The 22,321-nt window shown below is 37.4% G+C and overlaps 1 protein-coding gene across 2 annotated transcripts in view; it reads left to right on the top strand.

The window, feature by feature from the left end:
• The window catches only part of LOC109206906 (protein ANTI-SILENCING 1), a 29,870-nt gene extending 14,166 nt beyond the window's left edge, over positions 1–15,704 (top strand). Inside the window, exons 5-12 of one of the 2 annotated variants that reach the window (XM_019369775.1) lie at positions 539–565; positions 3,157–3,249; positions 10,081–10,159; positions 10,920–11,010; positions 13,882–13,990; positions 14,099–14,215; positions 14,303–14,385; positions 15,401–15,704. In XM_019369775.1, coding sequence (XP_019225320.1) covers positions 539–565; positions 3,157–3,249; positions 10,081–10,159; positions 10,920–11,010; positions 13,882–13,990; positions 14,099–14,215; positions 14,303–14,353 — 567 coding nt within the window. In that variant the 3' untranslated portion in view covers positions 14,354–14,385; positions 15,401–15,704. The remainder of the gene's footprint in view (positions 1–538; positions 566–3,156; positions 3,250–10,080; positions 10,160–10,919; positions 11,011–13,881; positions 13,991–14,098; positions 14,216–14,302; positions 14,386–15,400) is intronic. The other variant, XM_019369776.1, reaches the window with a different exon arrangement.
• Positions 15,705–22,321: the final 6,617 nt, after the last annotated feature.

The raw sequence follows: 22,321 nt of genomic DNA, 5'->3' as shown, positions 1-22,321 counted from the left end.
AGAATTAAGATGCTAGGTCGATATGCTTGTAAATTAGAGGATGACTCGTATACTTCTTTTGTTGGTAAAAGTCTGTCTTCTTTAAAAAGAAACTGAAAGCAATATTATTCTTACATCTTATCCTACTTCCAGTGAAAGAAAAAAGTTTGACTGATGATTTTGTAGAAACTAGTTAGTGTCAAATTATTCTTTTCCTATAGGATGGGAAAAAATTGGATGTTTATTCATAAATTTTTTGCTCTTTTCCTTTATCTGGTTTTGGTCGGTGAAAGAAATGGCTTGGATTTACTTGCTGCTGGCGGGTGTGTGATTTGATTCTATTGTCATCATCCTTTGTCTGCTTTAGACTTTATGGTATAATGATTTTTTGAGATTTTATTCTTAATTCAGATGCATGTGATCTGTTGTGAGATGATATTAGCTTATGGATATAGTTTGGTGGAACTTTATGCTCTCAATCATGGCTGCTAAGCTGTTTTATTATAATCTTTTTATTCATATATCAAACTGATATATCCTACTTTATTTTTAATTACAGGAGTCAAGCAAGTGGTTTAAGGCACCTGTAAGTGATCCTATCCTTGGTCCTATTTACAATGCTGATTATGTCCTATGCCAATTAAGTAACTCTATCTGATATGCTGATTATTTTTAGGAGATATATGTAGCTTGTCTAAAGTCACAAATATAGGTGAAATGTTTTTGAAAAGGCATGTTGTCGGTAATTTGAGCTTAGAATTGTTTCTTTTGTTGTTCTTAAATTGATTCCTTTAGTCACTTGCTTTCCCTATTGTGGCATGGTCAAGTTGATTAAAGATCAAGTTTGATGGCTCATGTGTTGGTCGCAAGGTTGGGAGAGCATCATGGAATAAGTGTGACCTTGAACGAATTGCTTGAGCCAAGAAGTCTAGGTCATATTGGCATGTTCTTGTATTACCAAAGAAATACAAATAAGGGTGAAATATTATGCTTAGGCTAGGACAACATAACCTCATAAACGACTTGCTTTAGTGTTTTTAGCTATTTAGGAATACCATTCTTGGTTACTGTGTATACTAATTAGTTTCAAATCCCTTTAGGAACAAAAGCTATTGTGAACTCAATGAATAAGACTTCGAAGCTTCGTCTTCATGGAATGAATTGAAATTTCGGCGATTATGCTAGTTCTTCTTAGTTGTGAAACATAAATTTACCCAGGTGAGATAACTAAGGGTCTAGGAGGGATCTGTGGAACTTCTCCATTTCTTCTCTTGACTTTAGTGGTGGTGTCGAAAGTCCTTGGAGTCTAAAACTCCTTTCTAGGGTTTGATGTATATCTCGGAGCATGCCAAAACTTTTCTATGTTACAATCCAAGTATTTGGCCTCCAGAGTATGCATCAGGACTAAAAGCTGTTTGTCCCATGTTGCAATACTTAAGCTTGAACCTAACATAAAAGATAAACTATGTCCATTGGATTTCTACTCACTATGAACTTACCGGTTCTCATGATATGCCTAATCTTCATAGAGTGGACCGTGGTAGCAGGTGGAAGGTCTATTTGCTTAATAGTTGCATGTGTGATGGATCCAAATAGTGGGATTTATGTTAAACTTTGCTCGGTTTTTCAGAATGGTGATAGTTTTCGAGTTAATTGATAAGCACAAAGAAAAATGTTAACATGGGCCGCATGGAAATAACACAAAGAAGAGAGCTTGTTTTGTCTTTGAAGTTTATAAAGTTGCGTGCCGATGCAATCATTCTTTTTGATATCCATAATGTGGAAACTCTATACTATAATTTGCTCTTACTTCGCTCATCAACAAAAATATCGCTTGCACATAAATTCCTTTTCTTTTCTATTACTAGTGAAATGAGATTGAATGAAAAATAACATTACGGTCTTGATGCTTTTTGCATAAAATATGCTTCCTTCGTCTCAATTTATGGCGCTATTTCCTGTTTAGTCAGTCCAAAAAATATTACCTTTCCTCTAAGTTCCTCGGACTCGGGTGTGAGTGTCGATATGAGTGGGAATCTAGAGGTTGGATCCTTCATGATCTTGATTTCAAAGATTTGGGGTGTGGATCCAGTTACACATACATGTATGAGGATTTAGATGATTTAGGTAAAAGTAATTCAAATATAAAAAATAGAGTTATAAAAATATGTCTAAATTATGAGATATTATGTGAAAAACTTACAAGATATTCGGAGGAAGAGAAAATGTTGATCAAGAGAAGAATCTGAGAAGGTGATAAAAGTAAAAGGAAACTTAGAGAGTATTCCTTTATTTTCAATTTCACCCTAGCTTTTCTTTTGATTTCAAAAATCATCGTATTTGGTCAAAGTACCCAAAATCAATTGATCAAATCTGGCGTGGATCTCATACCCACACTCACATCGTGTCGACACGGGTATGGCACCAAAGTGAAGAGTCCTAGCAACTTAGCATTTCCTTATTTAGAATAATTTATCTTTAGAATTTCTACTTTACCCTTAATAAAATGATTTACAGCGACACAAATATCTATGTTTTAGACTAAAAGTTTCAAACGTCTTCTTTTCTTTCTTGAACTCCGTGCCGGGTCAAGCATCGCTGCATATAGTGGGATGAAGGGAGTAGTACATAATGTAACATAACTTTTTATTTTTAATCATGGTGTCGTAATCAACTTGCACACACCTTGATTGTTTCATCCAGTACCTGTTAACTCCTACCAGCACAGGCACCGGGTAAATCTGCCTACCAAGACGTAGATACACGGGAAGAAATCTACGGTAACTTATATATTGACTATTTCTTGAATATAACCATGCTAATAGAAAAGAAATCTATTCAAAGAAAATAAAGTACTCAAGCACATAGCTTGCTAGTTTATTTACTTCTATGCCCATGTCAAGTTGTCCACAATTTAAGATTAGAAGTTTCCTAACATATGTGGAGCTCTGACCACTTATTTTAGTGGAGCTATGATTCACACATTGGAACTATTAGTTTTGTGTGGCGTATCTTACATTACGCTTATTGCCATAAGAAAGGGCCCATGCTTTTCTATGTAGCAAAACAATCTATTAGATGATATGATATTTTTGTCGGTGAAAGATACCTATCAGTTTTGTCCGTATAAGCTCAATTGATAAAATATCTATCATTTTCATTGTTTTTTATATTTAGCCGTGGGAGGAAGTGATGCAAACAGCAAATGAGCAAGGGGCGCTTATCTTACTAGAAAATTTGAATCCCGAATATACATCAGGAGAGGTGGAGGTAATACCCTATTCCTTGCCTATTAACTTTGTGATATTATCTTGACTTGATACCAATTTTGTGATTGTTCCCTTTGGGTGAGCATCATGCTTCTAGGAGTTTTCTTTTGCTTTGTGGCCTTTAACTTGATGCAAGGTTATGATTTATGTGTCCATCGTGTTACCTATTCCTCTCTTTTTGTTTAACTACCTTATCATAAAAATTATTTTACATAGTCTCTTCCTATGTTGCGCGGATCATTTTAGCTATCGCACTGGTGTCGACACAATACTAGTAGTGGTAAGGGTGTGAGATACATACCAGGTGTGGTCAATCGAGATCACATACTTTGACCACATTCCATGGGCAAATTCGACTATAAATGAAAAATAAAAGATTGAATTTTAGCTGCTGCCTATTAGTGTCCAGTGCCTACAAATTGATACAACAACAACGACCCAGTGTATTACCACAAGTGGGGTCTGGGGAGTGTGAGATGTAAGCAGCCTTACCCCCACCCTGGACAGACAAAGGCTGTTTCCGATAGACTCTCAGCTAAGTGCCTACAAATTGATAAATTCTCAAAATGAAAGGTTGAACTATTGGCTGCACTCGATTACCTATAAGTTTTCGCAGAATAGATTCTTATAGATCTACTTTTAGAATCTTGAATTATTTTTAGCCAAAATTTCCCCACCCATATCCATTCCTGGATTCGTACCCTGAATCCTAAAATTTGGATTGTGAAGGATTCTATCTCTAGATCCACATCTGGATCGGATACTCGCACCCGAGTCTGAGCAACATATGGTCTCTTCAAATTAAAACTATGATAATTATAGAGTATCTCTAGCAAACAATTAACTTGCAGAGTGTTTTTGTGATGCTGGCACAAGCAACGCTTTCTCGCCGTATGTGGTGCAAAGAGAAATTTCTCCTTTTTATAACTCCCTCTTATCAATCTTTGCTTATTCTTGCCCTGGAGGACTTTGTCTTCCAATGAACAAACGAAGTGAGTTTATGAGCTCACTGTTTGATGCTCGCTTATATATGTGATAAAAGGAGTATGTATTCTCCTTGATTAAGTGTATTCCCGACAATTTCCTGCTGCCCATCTCGTCCCATGCATGCCTAAAATGTGACTCTTCATAAACCCTTCTAATGATACTAAGATACGCAAGTTAAAGTTAAAGTCAATGAGTTCATTAATTCCACGCAACCCACCTTACTAGAAATGCAAAGCAACATATATTGTTGACTAAAATCCCTAAGGGGTAGTGGAGCACGTTCTGGAGATAAGAAGACACGTGTCTACGAAGTTGCTCGAATATGTTAAGGTTTCTTTTCTCTTTATAGCTAAGAAATGGGGGCTAGTGGTGCACGGTTCAAAACTTGGTAGATGATGCACACCCCCCTCGCCTCGGTGCATATGAAGGTTTCTATTTTCTATCTTTAAACATTTTGATTTGAGAAATGCTCAATAGTGTAATAAAGGGGGTAGGAAGGGAGCGAATTATGACTTGCTTGCCTAAATTATGAGTCACGAGCTGGTGTTAACAAGAAGCTGGCGGTTTGGAGACAGGCTCTTGAGTCTAAGGGCTTCAAGCTGAGCCAGACGAAGACGGAATACCTGGAGTGTAAGTCAGCGCTGAGCCGGGGGAAGTGGACGTGGATGTGAGGCTCGAATCACAGGTCATCCTAAGTAGAGGCAGCTTCAAGTACCTTGGGTCGGTTATCTAGGGGGGAGGGAGGGGAGATCGACGAGGATGTCAAACACCGTATTGGGGTAGGATGGATGAAACTGAGGTTAGCATCTGGAGTCCCGTGTGACAAGAGAGTGCCACCGACACTTGAAGGTAAGTTCTATTAAGAGGTGGTTAGACTGACCATGATGTATAGGGCTGAGTGTTGGCCTGTTAAGAACTCACATATCCGGAAGATGAAAGTAGCAGAAATGAGAATGTTGAGGTGGATGTGCGAGCACACTATGATGGATAAGATTAGGAATGATGTTATTCAGGAGAAGGTGCACGTGGCTCCCATTGATGACAAGATGCGGGAAGCGAGACTCAGATAGTTCGGGCATGTTCAGAGGAGAAGCCCAGATGCTCCGGTAAGGAGGTGTGAGCAGCTGGTTGTGGAGGGCACGAGAAGAGGTAGAGGGAGGCCTAAGAAGTATTAGGGAGATGTGATCAGGCAGGATATGGCGAGGCTTCAGATTTCCAAGGACATGATACTTGATAGGAAGATGTGGAGGTCGAGCATTAGGGTTGAAGGTTAGGAGGTAGTTGAGTTTTGCCTTACTTCGTACCTTTGTGAGACTAGTCTGGTAGGGTTTTTGTCTAAGATAGCTAGTGGCAATGTTGTGTCTTACTATTTCGCTTTTCAGTGCAGGACCTATTTACTATCTATCGCTTTTGCTTTGCATCTTCCTTCTGGATTTCATGTTCCTATTTTTCCTATGATTTCTGTGGTGATACTAATATTGTCTCCTTCTGTCCTTTTGTTTTCTTGAGCCAAAGGTCTTTTCGGGAACAACCTCTCTACTCCTTCAGGGTAGGGGTAAGGTCTGCGTACACACTACCCTCCCCAGACCCCACTAGTGAGATTTTACTGGGTTGTTGTTGTTGTTGTATGGTGGTATAATTGAAGAAGGTCTATTGTTGGCTATGAGAAAAGGTGCCTTAGGGGGTTAAGGTTTATCATTATGAAAAATTTGACTATAAGGCATGTTCTCTAAAGGCTTTCTTGGGTAATAAGAATTTGCAAAAAAATTTGACTATAAGGCAAGTTCTCTAAAGGCTTTCTTGGGTAATAAGAATTTGCAAAAAATTTGACTATAATGCAAGTTCTCTAAGGCTTTCTTGGGTAATAAGAATTTGCTAGCTTTCTAGGAGGAAAGTTTGGATGTTTGCATAATACTTGCATCACCTTAGTTGGATATCCAAAATAGTGTTTCACCAATGAGAAGCCATTTTTATGAAAACATGATATTGGAAGGGATGTACTTAGTATTGTATTAAGTGCTCATTCTTTCATCCGACACCGTTTTAGTTTGCTGGTGAAGTTGGAGAAAAACTTTCATCAGAAGTGATCGGGGATGAGTGAGAGCAAGTGGTTCTCCTTAACCTCCCATACCCTCCATCACTTCCGTAAACACACCAATTCCACATATCCTTCAGAAATTTCCACTTGCTCGGGGCATCGCGAGCTCGATTGAACTGGGAACCACTTGCTCTCGCGTATCAAGTGTGATGTTGGTAAATGACAACACGTCATATCTTTCTCAAAGAAGGGGAACCTTGTGTGACCTATAGGTCACGGGTTTGAGCTGTGGAAGCAGCTTCTAATGATTGCATTAGGGTATACTGTCTACATTATACCCCTTGGGATGCAGTCCTTCGTCCGTCCTTGCGTGAACGCAGGATGCCTTGTGCATTGGTTTGTCGTCATTATCTTTCTCAAAGCGCTTCCCAAGCATCTTCTAAACTTACCAATTCTCCTTCACGACTCGGCAGAGGAGAATAATTGTCTTGCATGATCCAAGCATAATACTCGAGAGTACGCCGCTCATCTTGCTCCATGTCGACTGCCATCAACTCCCACTCCTGTTGCAGGTGTTTAGCCCTCGGGATAGCCATTTCTTCGTTGAAGTCGTTCTCGGACAAAACCATGTTGAATGAAGATGCACTCCTGGGTTAAGCCAAATTCGCTTAGAACCCGTAGAGGGGCGTATGATTGGATTCCTCTTAATCCCTCTAACTCAAAGAAATATATTTTGTTGTGCTTTTACGAATGGTCTCTCGTACATGCGGACAATCTCCATTGGATGGAGTCTCCCGCGATGTGTTAGAGAGTGGTACCATTCCTCAACATTGTTTGAGGCGTTCCAATGGCCCATTCTCTCACAATGAGTGCAAATTCTGCTGGCCCTTACAACACAATTGATCAATGATCGGGGGGCATCCTCCATGGCCCACTCTTGCAGCAAGAGATTGCACCCTCCAAAGAAATCATATCCTCGGGAATTGTTGGACAAAGGTCGGAAACAAACTAGAGTATTCAAGGCGGTATTACTCAATGAGTGTTTTCTCCTAGCTCGATTACAAGAATCTTGTTGGTGGAATGACAAGGTGTGCAAGGAACTATTAAAGCAAAAGAGAATGCCATAGAAAGTAACTAAGAGCAAAAGCCGGAAAGCCTTTAAAAAGTATAAGTAAGCTAAAAAGGTTAATAGTAAAGCTAGAGAGGAAGCCTTAGATGGCTTTACTAAAAGCTAAGAGTGTGAGAAGTGAAGAAAGAAATGTATAAACTAGCATACTTGAAGAGGAGGACTGATGACTTAAACCAGGTGAAGTGTATTTAGAACGATTCTCAATAAGTATGGACATGAGATAATCAATTCAAGGATAGATGAAGAGGCTAATTTGATTAACTCTTTAACTTGAATTATGAGTATAACTTGATAGAGTTTGATACATCTTTTGTGTAGAAACTTTAGCTATACTCACAAAATTAGCCGGCAAAATTAAAGGATGCTATGAAGAATATAAGGATTAGGAAAGCATGTGAGCCAAATGTTCTTATATAGGTTAAAAACTGTCCTGGAGAGGTTGGGGTAATGTGGCTTACCAATCTATTTTGTGTTAACTTAAAGGTGGTGAGGATGCCCAATCACCGGAGGAAAAGTACGTTGAATTCAGTATATAAGCACAAAAGAGAAGTTCAAAGTTGTATGAACTTTCGCGACTTTGAAGTTATCAGACATATGATTAAATTTTGAGTTTTAGTGAACTTATCAGATAGAGTGTAGAATTAAGGACGCTGCAACAGTGGTGGAGAACAAATTTGGATTTTTGCCTAGTAGATCTACAGTGGAGGATATATTCTTCCTGAGAAGTTTGATGCAAATTTGTTGGGAGAGGAAGAAACATCTGTGCAAAGGTGTTTGTATAGAGTATGATAGAGTGCTATATATGTCCTTTATGGCGGAGAAGAATGAAATTTAGATAATATTTATGATTGCCTTAAAGGATATGTATGAGGAGCTATCAGTAGTGTGAGAACAACGGCTATGCTATTCTGGACATAAGAATTTTACATCAGCGCCAATGGTGCTATTTCCTGTGCTCTCTTGCTAGTCTCTTCCTTCGGAACGTCTATCTTTTTAGGGTAGTTCTAAAATCACCTATTCAATTTATAGCATATTTCACACTACACTTCATAGTATATCTATAATTAGTTAGTGAAATGACAAATGGTTGAGAAGTAACACGCTCACTTTTTTCGTTTTTAGCATGCATTCTACTTGATGGCTTTTGCAAATGCAGGTGATCTATCCTGGGTGATTGATGTATTTGATGTTTTCTTCTTGTGCTTCCTACATTGTGCTTTCGACCACAATTGTCTAAGGTGTAAAGCATAGAAAAGCAGCGAAGTCTGCTAGGACTTTAAGCGTAAAATGCATTATTAAAGCATGTGTTTTAATGAAGAATGAGCTTATATAGTATATGTAATGCATGAAAAAAATATCTATAAAAAATAAACAATAATTTTTTATACAAAGGAACTAGGAATATTAATCTATAGTGTAATATATGAAATAGAATTCCTTGGTCAATCTCGTCCATAATTATTTAATTATGTTTTATTAGATGTAATGATGCAATTCATGTTTTGAGTGATGAATGTTCTTACACTACATGGATAGTTTCTTGATACTATTCATTGGAATTCACTCGTAATGTTTTTTAACAATTTAAATTTTCACTTCCTATTTATCTCTAGTTATGCTCTCTTTAAGATAGAGCTTGTATACGATGAGGCTCTACCTTTATGCGGTGGTGCCTGTATTAAGACGCGAACCCACGTGTATGGTGGGGGGGGGGGGGTCATCAGACCCCGTAAACCTCGGGAAAATTTCTACATATACATGTATTATATGGAATGTTACGCGCACTTTTGCTTGGAGCACTGGTCAAGTCTGCAATTTCCTTTGCTTTCTTATGGAATGTCCGGGTTCGAATCCACACTGCCCCTCCTTCCTTAAGGTTATTTTCTTTTTCAGCCCAGATTTCTTAATTTATTTGTTTTTGCCTTTTCATTTTAGGATCCACCTTAGTCACCTACCCACCCGAATCACACCCCAACCCCATTTTTCTTTTGAGTTTGGAATAAACCCCTCCCCTAAAAAGCTCCAAATCACACTTGTCTTTTCGCGCTGCTAAGAATAAAACTCAGAATCCCCTTTACCAAATTTCAAACCCAACTTCACTTCAACTCACTCACGTCACATGTCAGTCATCACCGGAAGTTTGCCGGCATCCGCCGACACCCAACAACTACAGGTGAAGTCCTCACCTTCGTCTAAATTAAAGATAGTAGTGCTCCCTCCATTTTTAAATTCTGGGTCCGCCTCTGCCTGTATTAAAGCGACTCTTAGAAGTGATGCAAATCACTAACTATGGATTCACCTAGCTTCAGTGCTTGAGTGCACATTAAGTGAGCCCTTAACAATACTGTTTTTTTCCAACTAGTGGACTGGGGATGCTACCAAAGCTTGGAGTTAGTGTACACGACCATGAAATTTTCATGGGAAAAGCTTGGAGTTCGTGTACACGGCCATGAAATTTTTAGGGGAAAATATGTTTATGTGGTGAAAGAAAATGACTAGATTGTACGGTGTACTATGTTCATAACATGCACTTTCTGCCCTGCTCTTAGTTTCCTATCAGTCTGATGATATCCTTTTTTATTAGCTCCAACAATTGGTTGGGAGGGGGGCTGGCTTGTATTCATAGCTTTTGCCGGACTGTCTTCTACATAATGATGATTGTGTTTATAACATTGCAGGATATTATCTGGCATGCATGTAGAGAAAATTGCACAACCAAAATGGTCCAGCGCACTGCTTTCTCTAGCCCATACTCTGGTATGTTTTCAATGTAAAAATAGCACGGTCAGCCAGTTTTCGGACTGGTCATTCAAAAATAGCCAGCGTTTACCAAGTCAATGAAAAATAGCCACTATTTTGCTGCAACAGAGACCGGTCCAGCATAATATACTGGAGTTCGGTGCACCTGTGTATGAAATTCCAGCATATTATGCTGGAACTCCAACACGCGAAAAGTTCCAGCATAATATACTGGAGATTCGAGCACTTGTCTATGAACTTCCAGCATATTATACTGAACCGGTATACTTTGCTGGAATATGATGGAGTTCCAGCATAAGTACACTAGAACTCCAGTATAATATGCTGGAGTTCAAGTATACTTATGCTGGAACTCCAGCATAATATACTGGCGTATTTTCCGGGTTTTGAATGGTGTTTTCGCTCAGATTTATCTTTACATGAAAAGTGGCTAAATTTCGATTACTTTTGAAACTGGGCTATTTTTGAACGACCACTTGTAAATCTGGCTATCTTTGAATTTCTCCCGTTTTCAACTGGTCAATCTTTCTATCTATAAGCGTCTATTGGTTATCTAATCGGAATTTTTTTTTGGGATCTGTCAAAATGATATATGAAGTTTATGCTATTTTAACGATCCCTGTCCCATTTCCTTATTTTGTTTTCTTCTTTTGTCTTTCTCGGGAGAGTGGACAGTATTTAATCAAAGAAATGCCACTTTTGCTCATGGCTAAATCCTGGGTGCCTGGTTTTAACCTCATTTCTTTTGATTTGGCAGGTAGAGCATTAGTTGCATTCAAAACAAGAGAAGGAGCAGAAAGGGTTACTAAAAAGTTGGCTGATGGATGCTTAATGGTGTCAAGTCAGAGGTATATACCGATTTATATTCTAGATTCTTTTTGGCAAACAACTATCGAATGCTTGAGTGTCCAGATGAATTTTAGGATGAGGATTCAGAGTAGTTCATTGGGTTAGTTAGATTGGTTAGAATAACACAAGCTCTTCAAAAATTAAAAATTGGTAAAGGTGTTTCCATTAATGCTTCCATGTAGTAGACTGTTTTGGTACTTATAAATTAACATAGTAGACTCTGTTGGATTTACATGAATATTGAGTTCCAGACCTGGTTTTTTGTGATCATGAACGAGGAATTCATTTTTCCTTTTTTTTTGTGTGTTAACTGAATTTTGTACAGGACACCAAATAGATAGGGTTGTTGTCACGATCTAAGACCATGGCACATATTGTTCGTTTGGCCCAATAGACCTCACTGATTTGTCCCTTGGGCTACGTTATTATCGAGTCAAACAGCGTGCGTACCATGCGAACTTGTGTTGTGCCTTCATTGGGATTCGCCTAAGGTGACATGTGCCCCCGTTCTTCGAAAACTTGCAAGTCCTGCTTGATTCGGCCTTGTCTCCCTACCCTGCATCATAGGCGTCGCATTTACCCCCTCTTAGGACTCAACGTCCTTACTAAGGGGCACCACTAGGGGTGATGGTTTGATTTGGATTGATTTTTACCTAAAAAGAAAACAAACCAAGAAAATCGGTTTTTCAAATATTGGAACCAAACCAAACTAATTAAGTCGGTTTTTTATCGATTCGGTTTATGCCGGTTTTTTTTCGATTTTTCGGTTTGTTTGGTTGTTTATCGGCTTTTTCTTAAATATGAGACATACACTACCAAACAAATATTCCGGCGACCTATGTTGCGCAGACTCTCCAAAATACTGCCGCACCCGTGTCGGATTCTCCAAAAATACACTGCTTTTATGATTCCAACACGCACCCAACATCTTCGGAGAGTCCGAGCAACATAGCCGGCGACTACATTTACATTGTAATGCTATCAAACCAATTGCTCTTTGAGAAATTTATCATTTATCAAGATATATTAATGATAATTGAATTAAATAGTGATGAATAATTTAAGTACTCAACAACAACAACCCAGCAAAATCCCACAAGTGGGATCTGGGGAGGGTAGTGTGTACGCAGACCTAATCCCTATTCCGAAGGGGTAGAGAGGCAATAATTTAAGTACTCAATTAGAAATAAATTATTTTTAGCCTGAAATAGTTTCTTATACTTAGCAAAAGAAATCTACCAATCAAACTAGAATGTAAAGGCAAAAAAAGGGGCAGCACCGTGCACAAAGCATCCCTCATTCACGCAGGGACTTAATTATTATAATAGCAAAGAACTAGACTAAAAGTGCAAATGTTCAATATGTACCATAAAATTTTAGAATCTTTGTATAAAGAAATAAATAAATATATATATTGGTGTAATAATAAATTTTAAGTAGCTACTTCTATAGTCGGTTTGGTTCGGTCTTTTCGGATTTTTTTTTAATTAAAACCAAAACCAAACTAAATTTGATCGGTTTTTTAAATTCAAAACCAAACGAAAAAAGCATTTGTGTTTTTGGTCGGTCTGGTTCGGTTTTTCTTGTTTTTGTGAACACCCCTAGGCACCACCATACTAAGAGTCTCTGATACCATATTTGTCACGACCCAAGTCCATGGTATGTATTATTCGTTTGGCTTAATAGAGCTCACAGATTTGTTTTTTGGTCTACGCCATCATCGAGCCCAAAAGTGCGCGTAACATGTGAACTTGTGTTGTGTTAAGCTTTTCACTTTTCTCTATCATTCCGATGTGGGATTTGCCTAAGGTGACATGTGCACCCATTTTTCAGAAGCTTTCCTTCCTAGAAGCTTGCTTGCCCTGCTTGATCTGCCCTCGTTTGCTTGCCCTCCATCATTGGTGCCCCAACTGTAACTGTTTTTTAATCACAAGGCCATTGAGCAAATTTATTTTGATCTTTTGATTTCCTTGTGGTTTATCGAACACTGGGAGTTGGACTTTTTCTTGGTTTGGGGAAAGCCTTAATATCACTTGTGACTATACAACGGGATCAACTTGTTTTCTTTGCAACCTTTCGATTTTTTACAAAAAGACCTGGTTGCTGGATAAGTGGATATGCAATTGCAGGATCCCTGCTTTTTATTTATTAATTTGTCTTATTTTTTTCTGCTCTCCTCCCTCCTTCTTTCCACTTGCTCGTCGTCATATAAAACATCTGGTACCCAGTGAAGCAGCTGTTAAGATATTGTTTACTTTGATATTGGTTTTTTTCATATACGATCATATGGGAATGATCTTATGGAAAGGCCTCTACTTTATCATAAATTTTTTGTTAGGGAAGGCGTTGGGAGTGTTTCATCATGATTTGTAGATACATTGGTGTCTTTTTGTTCTTTTCTTACCTTTTTTAAACGGAGAAACATAGGATCTCAATGTACAAATTTGGTGTTAATAATACATGTTTTAGTTAGATATTAGAGTGTCTGCTGACTACTCCCTCTGCCCCAGGAAATAAGATATGACCTACTATGAATAGCACACAGGTTAAGAGTGAGATATCCGACTAGATTATTATATTCGAGTTTGATAAAAGAAATTTTACAATAATAATGTGAATTGTGAAAATAGTTACTATATTTTATATTAGGTTAATGGCAACATAAAGTCTAAAATAGTTTAGTGAAGTGTTAATTTATGTTACTTAAATTTTTTGAGGGAGAAAAAAGTTTTCATTTAGTGAAAGTTATGGGAAGGAGTAAGGTGTTATAAATTATTTTTCTCGAGTGAGCCTGAAACGGAACAGCATGATATTCAAACATGTTTGGCTAGGATGGTTCCCCATTGCCTAAAAGTTTTTTAATGCGCCAGGCCGCTTGTTGCTAGCTTTGTATCTCTTCCTAAAACAGAAGGAAACGCTTCATCATTAGCTGGGCATCTATGTGTTGACAAACTAAGACTACAACTGCAGCGGGAAATGGTCAGTCTCTCTCCTGTCTACTGTGTATTTAAAAAAAAAAAAAAAGACATACCATCTGAACACGTTTGTCTAGCTTAATCAATCCTTTTTATTGTGTTTATTATTCAGAGAGAAGCAGTGTCTACTTCTCATTGTTCTCAGCCCAACACTATTGAGTATGAAATGGCCAATGAGTGGCGCTTACTGCAAGCAAGATCTGACAGCTGGTGGAACCGGTTATATAAGGTTTGGAACTAGTTTGGATTCAGTAATGTTCTTCTTGTATCTTACATTACCTTCATTCTGAGAGCTCACTTTAATTGTTTGTTTTAGCAACAAAAGGAGGACCTAACAAAAATCGCGTCAGGACTCAAGAGAAAATAAGAAGCTACAGCTTTGTACATAGTGTACTTGTGGTTAGTATCCTTTAACCGCATGTCTTATTTTGTACTAATCTTGTTCTTTTATCGAGGGATTTTGTGAATTATATATAGGTAGGTATACAAAATGTTTGATGCAATGGAGATTCTGATATATGAATTTGAAGCTGGTCACATTATGATGGCACCATTTCAAACATTATCTTATTTGAATGTCATCTATATATGAAGAGAAAAAGAGGCGGCGTTTGTCCATAAAACAAATATACCCAGAATAATGTAGTTGATATTTGCAGAATAAATTTTGTCTACCAAAAGGATAAAAAGCTTTCTGTTTTAGAAGTGGATAATGCAGAAACTAAGGGATGATATTGGCATCAATATGTAGGATTGACTACTTGTAGGAAAGAGAGCGTCAATAGAGAATTCGTGTTAAAGACTACTTTTGCATCAATAAGCACAACACTCTGCTTTCTTATCTTCTCAGATTTGAGCATTGTTAAGGCTTTGCTCACACCTGGTTCGTTAATAGAAAAGGCAATATTTTAATGAGGCTGTCATAAAAGTGAATTTACACACTTGGCGCCAAATTGAAAATGTAATGCTATTTTTGATTCTATGGTGCATGGATATTGTGGAGAATTACAGTAGATACAGGGTCTAAACCATAGGTTTATATTTTAGATCTAAGATTTAATATATTATGTGGTTGTATTATATCATATATCTTATCTTATTCTTTCTTATGGACTGTTTTTATGTTGGGAAGTACATGTGTCTTTTTGGAGCTGACTTCTTCTGGTGAAGGTGTTCTTCCAATAGTTTCCTCTGGAGCTATGCATTTTTGCTTGATTGACACATTTGTGGGTTAGGATTTACCATTATGTACATGCATGAAAGTTGACTACAAATCCAATGCTACGTGATGCTTATCTCTCACGCCTAGCAACACGCTTACAAATATGAAATCAGGCCAAACTTGAATAGATAATGTGTTTGCTAGTTGACAAGGCTACCTAATAGTTAACTGATTTGTTCTTTTGCTTCACAGGTTCGGATAAATGACAACTAGCCGCCCATTCCTTCAGGGATCAGGCAATTTTTGGCTGTACATATATGGTATTTCAGTGTTTTTTTGTTTCTTAGATTCTCAACTTGTTGAAGTTGTAGTAGAAGTTGGGCCTCTTTTTCAGTCTGTGATCTGTGTACCCTAATCCCTAACCAACCTTCCATTGGGATCCTCGACCTCATGGTTGAGGCAGTTCATCAACGTTAATAGCCGCAAAATTTTCCTTGCAACGATATATGCATATTTCTATCAAAAACTTTGCTCTATGCGTTGCTCTTGGCCTGAACATTTTGTTCAATAGCTGTAGAAATAAGAATTCGCTTGGAAGAGCAGTGAAGTTTCGAAGTTCGCTAATGAAACTTAATCTTTGTACCGGACCACCATTTCATTGCTTGAATAGTATGTACAACTGTTGACAATAGTCATAAACGTAGATATGGATATTACACTAGGAAAAGCCTCGGTAATCTCCAAAAGTAAAAAATGTTAATTGGTTTTTCTCTTATGCATTATCATGCCTTTCAGCTGCCTCACAATTTTATTTTATTTTATGTTAATGCCACCATTGTGGTGGGAGGTTAAGGCTTGACCTCGACCTGTGTATTATAACCAGTAGGCAAAAATTTGGTCGGAATAGAACTGGTAATTATCCGCATCCTTTACAAAAGAAGGCTAGTAATGGTCATATGCTATAAAACAGGCTTTGTACAGAATGATTAATGAGCAACAAGCTGAAAAGTAAACTATGAGCCATTTAACAGGACAATAGGGAGAGTTGGTTTGATATTATCCAAGGTAAGAAACAAGTGTGTCCAATTACTAAAGTTTGGGAGAGAAAGGAAATTGATAGTAGTGAGAGTGATCATAGTGGCTTAGAAACCTAGGTATAGAGATCATTCCCTCTCCAAATCTAGATGCACATCTTCTTTTCCACAATTCCACAATAATCTTATGCTTCCCTTTGGTTAGCCACCATTTAAAGAGAAGCTGTCTTAGATTTCCAGTACAGAGAATTCTAAGATAGTTCCCAAAAAACTAACATGTGGCTAAAGCACTCTCACTTTCCAGAAAAATATGGTCAAATTCTCCTATCAGGTGCACAATCATTGCACCAGGTGAATTTGTTGCTAGAGTATCCTAAGTCCATAAGGTCACAGTCAAGTATACAATTGATAAAGGCCAGAGCTTTTTTATGTTTATGGGGGGCACCACCTTCCTTTTCCCGTGCTCAACTATGCAATTGAAATCTCCTACAACACATCAAGGGATAGGGCTACCAGATACTACTACAACAACAACAACCCAGTATAATCCCACCACTGGAGTTTGGGGAGGGTAGTGTGTACGCAGACCTTACCCTTACTCTAAGGGGAGGGTAGTGTGTACGCAGACCTTACCCCTACTCTGGGGTTGAGAGGCTGTTTTCAGTTGACACTCACGGCTCCCTCCCTCCAAGAACTCCCCACCTTGCTTTTGGGGTGACTCGAACTCACAAACCTCTCTTAGTGCAGATGTGATCTTATCACCATTGTGTAGAAAATGATTCACATTTCTTCCTTAGAGATGGACACATTCCTTTACTGTTGGAAAAGAAATCTCCCACACCAATAAATAATCGTGGCATTATTGGATTATAAATATGGTGTTGAAAATCGTATAAATAATATTTATTGGTCATTTTTTCCTTTGAACTTATTGAAATTTATACTTTACTCTAGCATGATTGAAATTGTTATGACATTCTCTATTTCCTTTTCCTGTTCCTTTTCGCACCAATTTTTGGATTTAGAAACTGTGTATGCACCAATCTTTTTTTTCCATTTTTAAGTTGATTTTCCTTTTCCCTTGTACGCATAATTATAAGTCCAACAAAAGAAAGAGCGAATTTCATCTAATTTTCGGTATTCAATTATAAAATGGATTACATCTGCCATCATGTTCTCTTTGATGGTATTGTGGAGAATGTCAATGTTTCTTGCTTTGTTGTTGAGTTTATTATATTTTCTTTCTTGTTTTCTCTTGTCTCGCAAGACCTACAAATCCTTTGAATCAATATAAATTGTGCTAACGATAGGATATGATGAAATAAAAAGATCCATGCGCGCGCGCGCGCGCACACACACATCATATATATATATATATATATATATATATATATATATATATATATATATATATATATATATATATATATATATATATTCTATTTTGTTTGATGTAATGAGATGTGAGTTGAGCTTAAATGGAGAAATAAGAATTCATATTACATCTCTCAATTGGTGAGTGCGACATCCAACTCACAATGTGAATGCGGCTAATTAATTGCATTTAGTGAGCGACATATAAATCGTATTTGCAGAATGCGACTTATAAATCACATTTAGGGTGTGTTTAGTATGAAGGAAAATATTTTCCATGGAAAATGTTTTCCTAAAAAATGATTGGCTTTATCACTTATTTTTCATGTTTCGTTGGTGAGTGAAAAACTTTCTTTGGAAAATATTTTCTAGTGTTTGTTTAGAGACTAGATAATATTTTTAGAATTTTTATAATGCTAATTTCCTTACTCCATTTTCCCAAATCCCCATGTTTTCTGTGCTTTCCCTCCCCTCCCCTCCCCCCCCCCCCCCAAACTCTACATACCCAACGTTGTAGGAGTTTATTTTCTTCAAGAATTTAATTTAAAAATTCACACAAACCCAAAATGGATTAATGTGCTGCCTTACTTTTTCACTCAAAAACAACGTTAAAATTTGTGCTACATAACTAAAAAAACACTCTTTTTTTTGGTTAAATTTTTTTTACCTTTTTTACAACATGAAAAAAGTATTCATTTTGTAGAATGAAAGAAATAATAAAAAGGTTGGGAGATAATGAAGGAAAAATCACGATGGTGGGATAACGTTGTAATAATTAATTGATTTTCCATTTGAAATAAATTAATTGGTAGTTTTGTGAGTAAAAGTTGTTGACAAGGGTACTTACCTTTAAAAAAAATTGTTTCTACTTTTGTCCAAAAAAAAAATCACTTTTTTTTGCCGAATATCTCAGCTTTTTATAATTTTTTTTTTTTAAAATGCTTTTGATTTCAAAAAGCTTAGCCAAAAAAATAGGAGTAAAGATGAGTGTGCATATGTTCCGGACACGGGACGCTAGAGGTGTATTATCAAATTTTTAGGGGTAGTTAGTTTTACATTGTTTGCTTTTTTTTTTTTTTTTTTTGAAAAAATGCAATCCAAGCTAAACCAAAATAAGTTTGGCTTGGTCTGGTTTTCTCTTTTCGTTTCGATTTTTTCGGGTTTGATTATTCAGGTGTGTTATATAAGTTAGTTGACAACTTGACATAATCAAATATTTATATTTGAATGGCGAGAAAAATGAATATTATAGAGAATAAGAAGTAATGATGTAAAATATCTAAAATACAATTTCTATTATTAATCATGGGTGAAAGTTTAAAAAATAATCGTTAAAAATAACATGTCCAAACATAAAAATATAAAATCTAAACCGTCCAAGTTCAAATAATATAGTTTCCGTTTGCAAATATCAAACTTGAAGAAACGGTAAACCTTATGATGAAAGTTTCGCAATCAAAATATTACTACTTAATAAAGATGAGAAATACGAAAGAACATAATTTCAGGAGAGTTAGCAAAGCCATTGCACCTGATTGGGAAGGGATAAATAACTACCAATATGCTCAAAATGGTAGGGTGTGGGTCTTATGGGATCCAAGATGGTTTACTGTGCAATTACTCAAAGCTGGGGATCAATATATACATTGTCAAGTTACAGATAATGTAGGAAAGATAGACTGCCTAATAACAGTTGTCTATGGACATAACACACTAGAGCAAAGGAAGACATTATGGGTAGAGGTTCATCAATTAGCTGCAAATATAACCAGTCCTTGGCTATTTGGAGGGGATTTCAATGCAGTTCTTTATTCCCAAGATAGACTAATGGGCAATCCTGTAACATATGCTGAAACTCAAGACTTTGCTAACTGCATTCAAACTCTGCAGTTGAGTGAATTGATATGGAAGGGTGATTTTTACACTTGGTCGAACAAACAAGGGGGCACTGACAGAATCAGAAGCAGGATTGATAGAATGTTTAGAAATTTTGAGTGGATGATGCAATGGGGGCAAGTTCAGAATGAATATGAGTTGCCACAAATATCTGATCACTCACCTATGCTTTTATCAATTTCTGTGAATTCAAGGCCAGGCAATATTCCTTTCAGATTTCTAAATGTATGGGTAGATCATAGCAAATTTGTACAGATAGTGCAAGAAGTATGGGAGCAGAATGTGACAGGATGGAGAATGCAGAACATATGGTTGAAATTGAAAGCTTTGAAAGTTAGACTTAAAGTATTAAATAATGAGGAGTTTAAACATATTGCTTCCAAGATTGATAAGGCTCGTGGAGAACTTCAAGAGATATAAGAGAGGATTAGCACTAACTATACTGATGACCTGATGGAACAAGAGAAAAATTCTCTGCAGCAGCTGAAAAAATGGTCACGTATTGAGGAAAGTGTCCTAAAGCAAAAATCTAGAGTAAGATGGATTAAGCTTGGGGAATCAAATTCAAAATACTTCTCTGCTATACTGAAGGAAAGAAACCAAAGGAAGCAGATTAAAGAGCTTACAGCTCTAGATGGTCAGAAGTTGAATGATGTTGATATGATCAAACAGGAAATCACTGATTTCTATAAATCATTGATGGGGACTGCAGCAACAAAACTACCCTCAATAAACAGGGAGATCATGAAGAAAGGGCCTGTGTTATCCCAGCAGCAAAGAAGGCAACTAGTTGCAGATATATCTGACCAAGAAATACTTGAAGGGCTGAAGCATATAGGAGAGGATAAAGCTCCAGGAGTAGATGGGTATAATGCTTGCTTTTTCAAGAAGGCATGGCCTGTTATCAAAGTGGAGATATGTGAAGCTGTTAAAGATTTCTTTAGTACTGGGAGACTGTATAAGGCACTCAACTGCACTACTCTCACACTAATCCCCAAGGTGGACAAGCCAGTCACAGTGAAGGACTTCAGACCTATTGCTTGATGCACTCTTCTCTATAAGATGATCTCCAAAATACTAGCAGCAAGAATGCAGAAGGTGATTGCTAGTGTCATTAGTGAAAATCAGGCTGGATTTATACCAGGGAGGAGAATTGCAGATAATATTGTCATGGCTCATGAATTGGTTAAAGCTTACCCAAGGGAACACATTTCAGATAGATGCAGGATTAAGATAGACTTGCAGAAAGCCTATGACTCAGTGGAGTGGATCTACTTGGAGCAGGTAATGGAGAGTTTGGGCTTCCCTGATCAATTCATCAAATGGATCATGGAGTGTGTCAAAACTGTCAATTATACTGTCTTGATCAATGGAGAGACTACTACCCCCTTTGATGCAAAAAAAGGGCTTAGGCAAGGGGACCCCATATCACCTTTCCTATTTTCCATTGCCATGGAGTATCTAAGTAGGAGTCTCAATGATTTGAAGGAGGATAAAGAGTTCAGATATCATCCAAAATGTGCCAAACTTGGTATTATACATCAAAGTTTTGCTGATGACCTACTACTATTTGCAAGAGGAGACTTATCATCAGTAAAAGCTATGCACAGGTGCTTTCAACATTTTGCTCAATCTTCAGGTCTGCAAGCAAATATAGGGAATAGCTCAGTGTATTTTGGAGGGGTGCAAAGAGAGGAAAGAGATAGTATTTTTGTACACCTGGGGTATGGGCAAGGAGAAATGCCTTTCAAATATTTAGGCATTCCCTTGTCAACAAAAAAGATATCAATGATACAGTGGCAACCTCTCATTCAGAAAATAGTAGCAAGGATCTCCTCATGGACAGCTAAGAAACTATCATATGCAGGAAAAGTACAACTAGTGCAAAGTGTCATTTTTGGAGTGCAAGCATATTGGGCTCAGATTCTACCATTACCGGTCAAGGTACTTAAAACTATTGATGCCTATTGTCGAAGTTATGTATGGTCAGCAACCAATACCATAACTAAGAAAGCATTGATATCCTGGGAAAAGATGTGCTCTCCTAAATCTTGTGGTGGTTTGAATCTGGTGAATATACATATATGGAATAGAGCAGCTATTGCAAAAATCTGCTGGGATGTGGAAGCAAAACAAGATAGATTGTGGATCAAGTTCCTATTACATCAAAGGGCAACAATTCATGCAAATGATGGCTCCTAAGCAAGCTTGTTGGATGCTCAGACAAATATTCAATGCTAGAGCTGATTACAGTCTAGGGCAGAGGAACACACAGGGCACTATGACTACTCGACACATATACCTTCAGCTGTTGGGACAACAACCTCGAGTGATATGGAAGAGCCTAATATTTCAGAACAGTGCGAGGCCAAAAGCAAAGTTCACTATGTGGATGCTATTACATGGAAGATTCCCAACCACTGATAGGCTGATTAAATGGGGAATTACAGTGGACACTCAATGTTCTTTATGCCATAACCATGAGGAGAATAGAGATCATCTGTTTGTCACGTGTGACTTTGCCAGACATATATGGATGAAGATTATGCAATGGGTGCAGCATGATTACACAAGGAAGCAGACCTGGGAACAGCATATGGATTGGAGTTTACAACATGCTAAAGGCAAGACCACAAAAGCAAGAATTTTCAGGCTGGTGTATGCAGAAATAGTGCATGCTATTTGGATTGAGAGAAATTTGAGAATTTTTGAAAAAAAGGGCACGAGACTGGAATAGTATTGCACGTGAGATAGCGTATACATGTACTATTAGAGCTACTGCTAGTATTCAAAATATAGTTCATAGTTATCTGTTCTTATGAATGTATAGAAGAGATAGGAGATAGCAGATGAGATTTTGTAATGAGAT

The sequence above is a fragment of the Nicotiana attenuata genome, unplaced genomic scaffold (assembly GCF_001879085.1).
Source record: "Nicotiana attenuata strain UT unplaced genomic scaffold, NIATTr2, whole genome shotgun sequence".
Classification (NCBI taxonomy): Eukaryota; Viridiplantae; Streptophyta; class Magnoliopsida; order Solanales; family Solanaceae; genus Nicotiana; species Nicotiana attenuata.
This window is presented reverse-complemented; position numbering and strand designations above follow the sequence as displayed.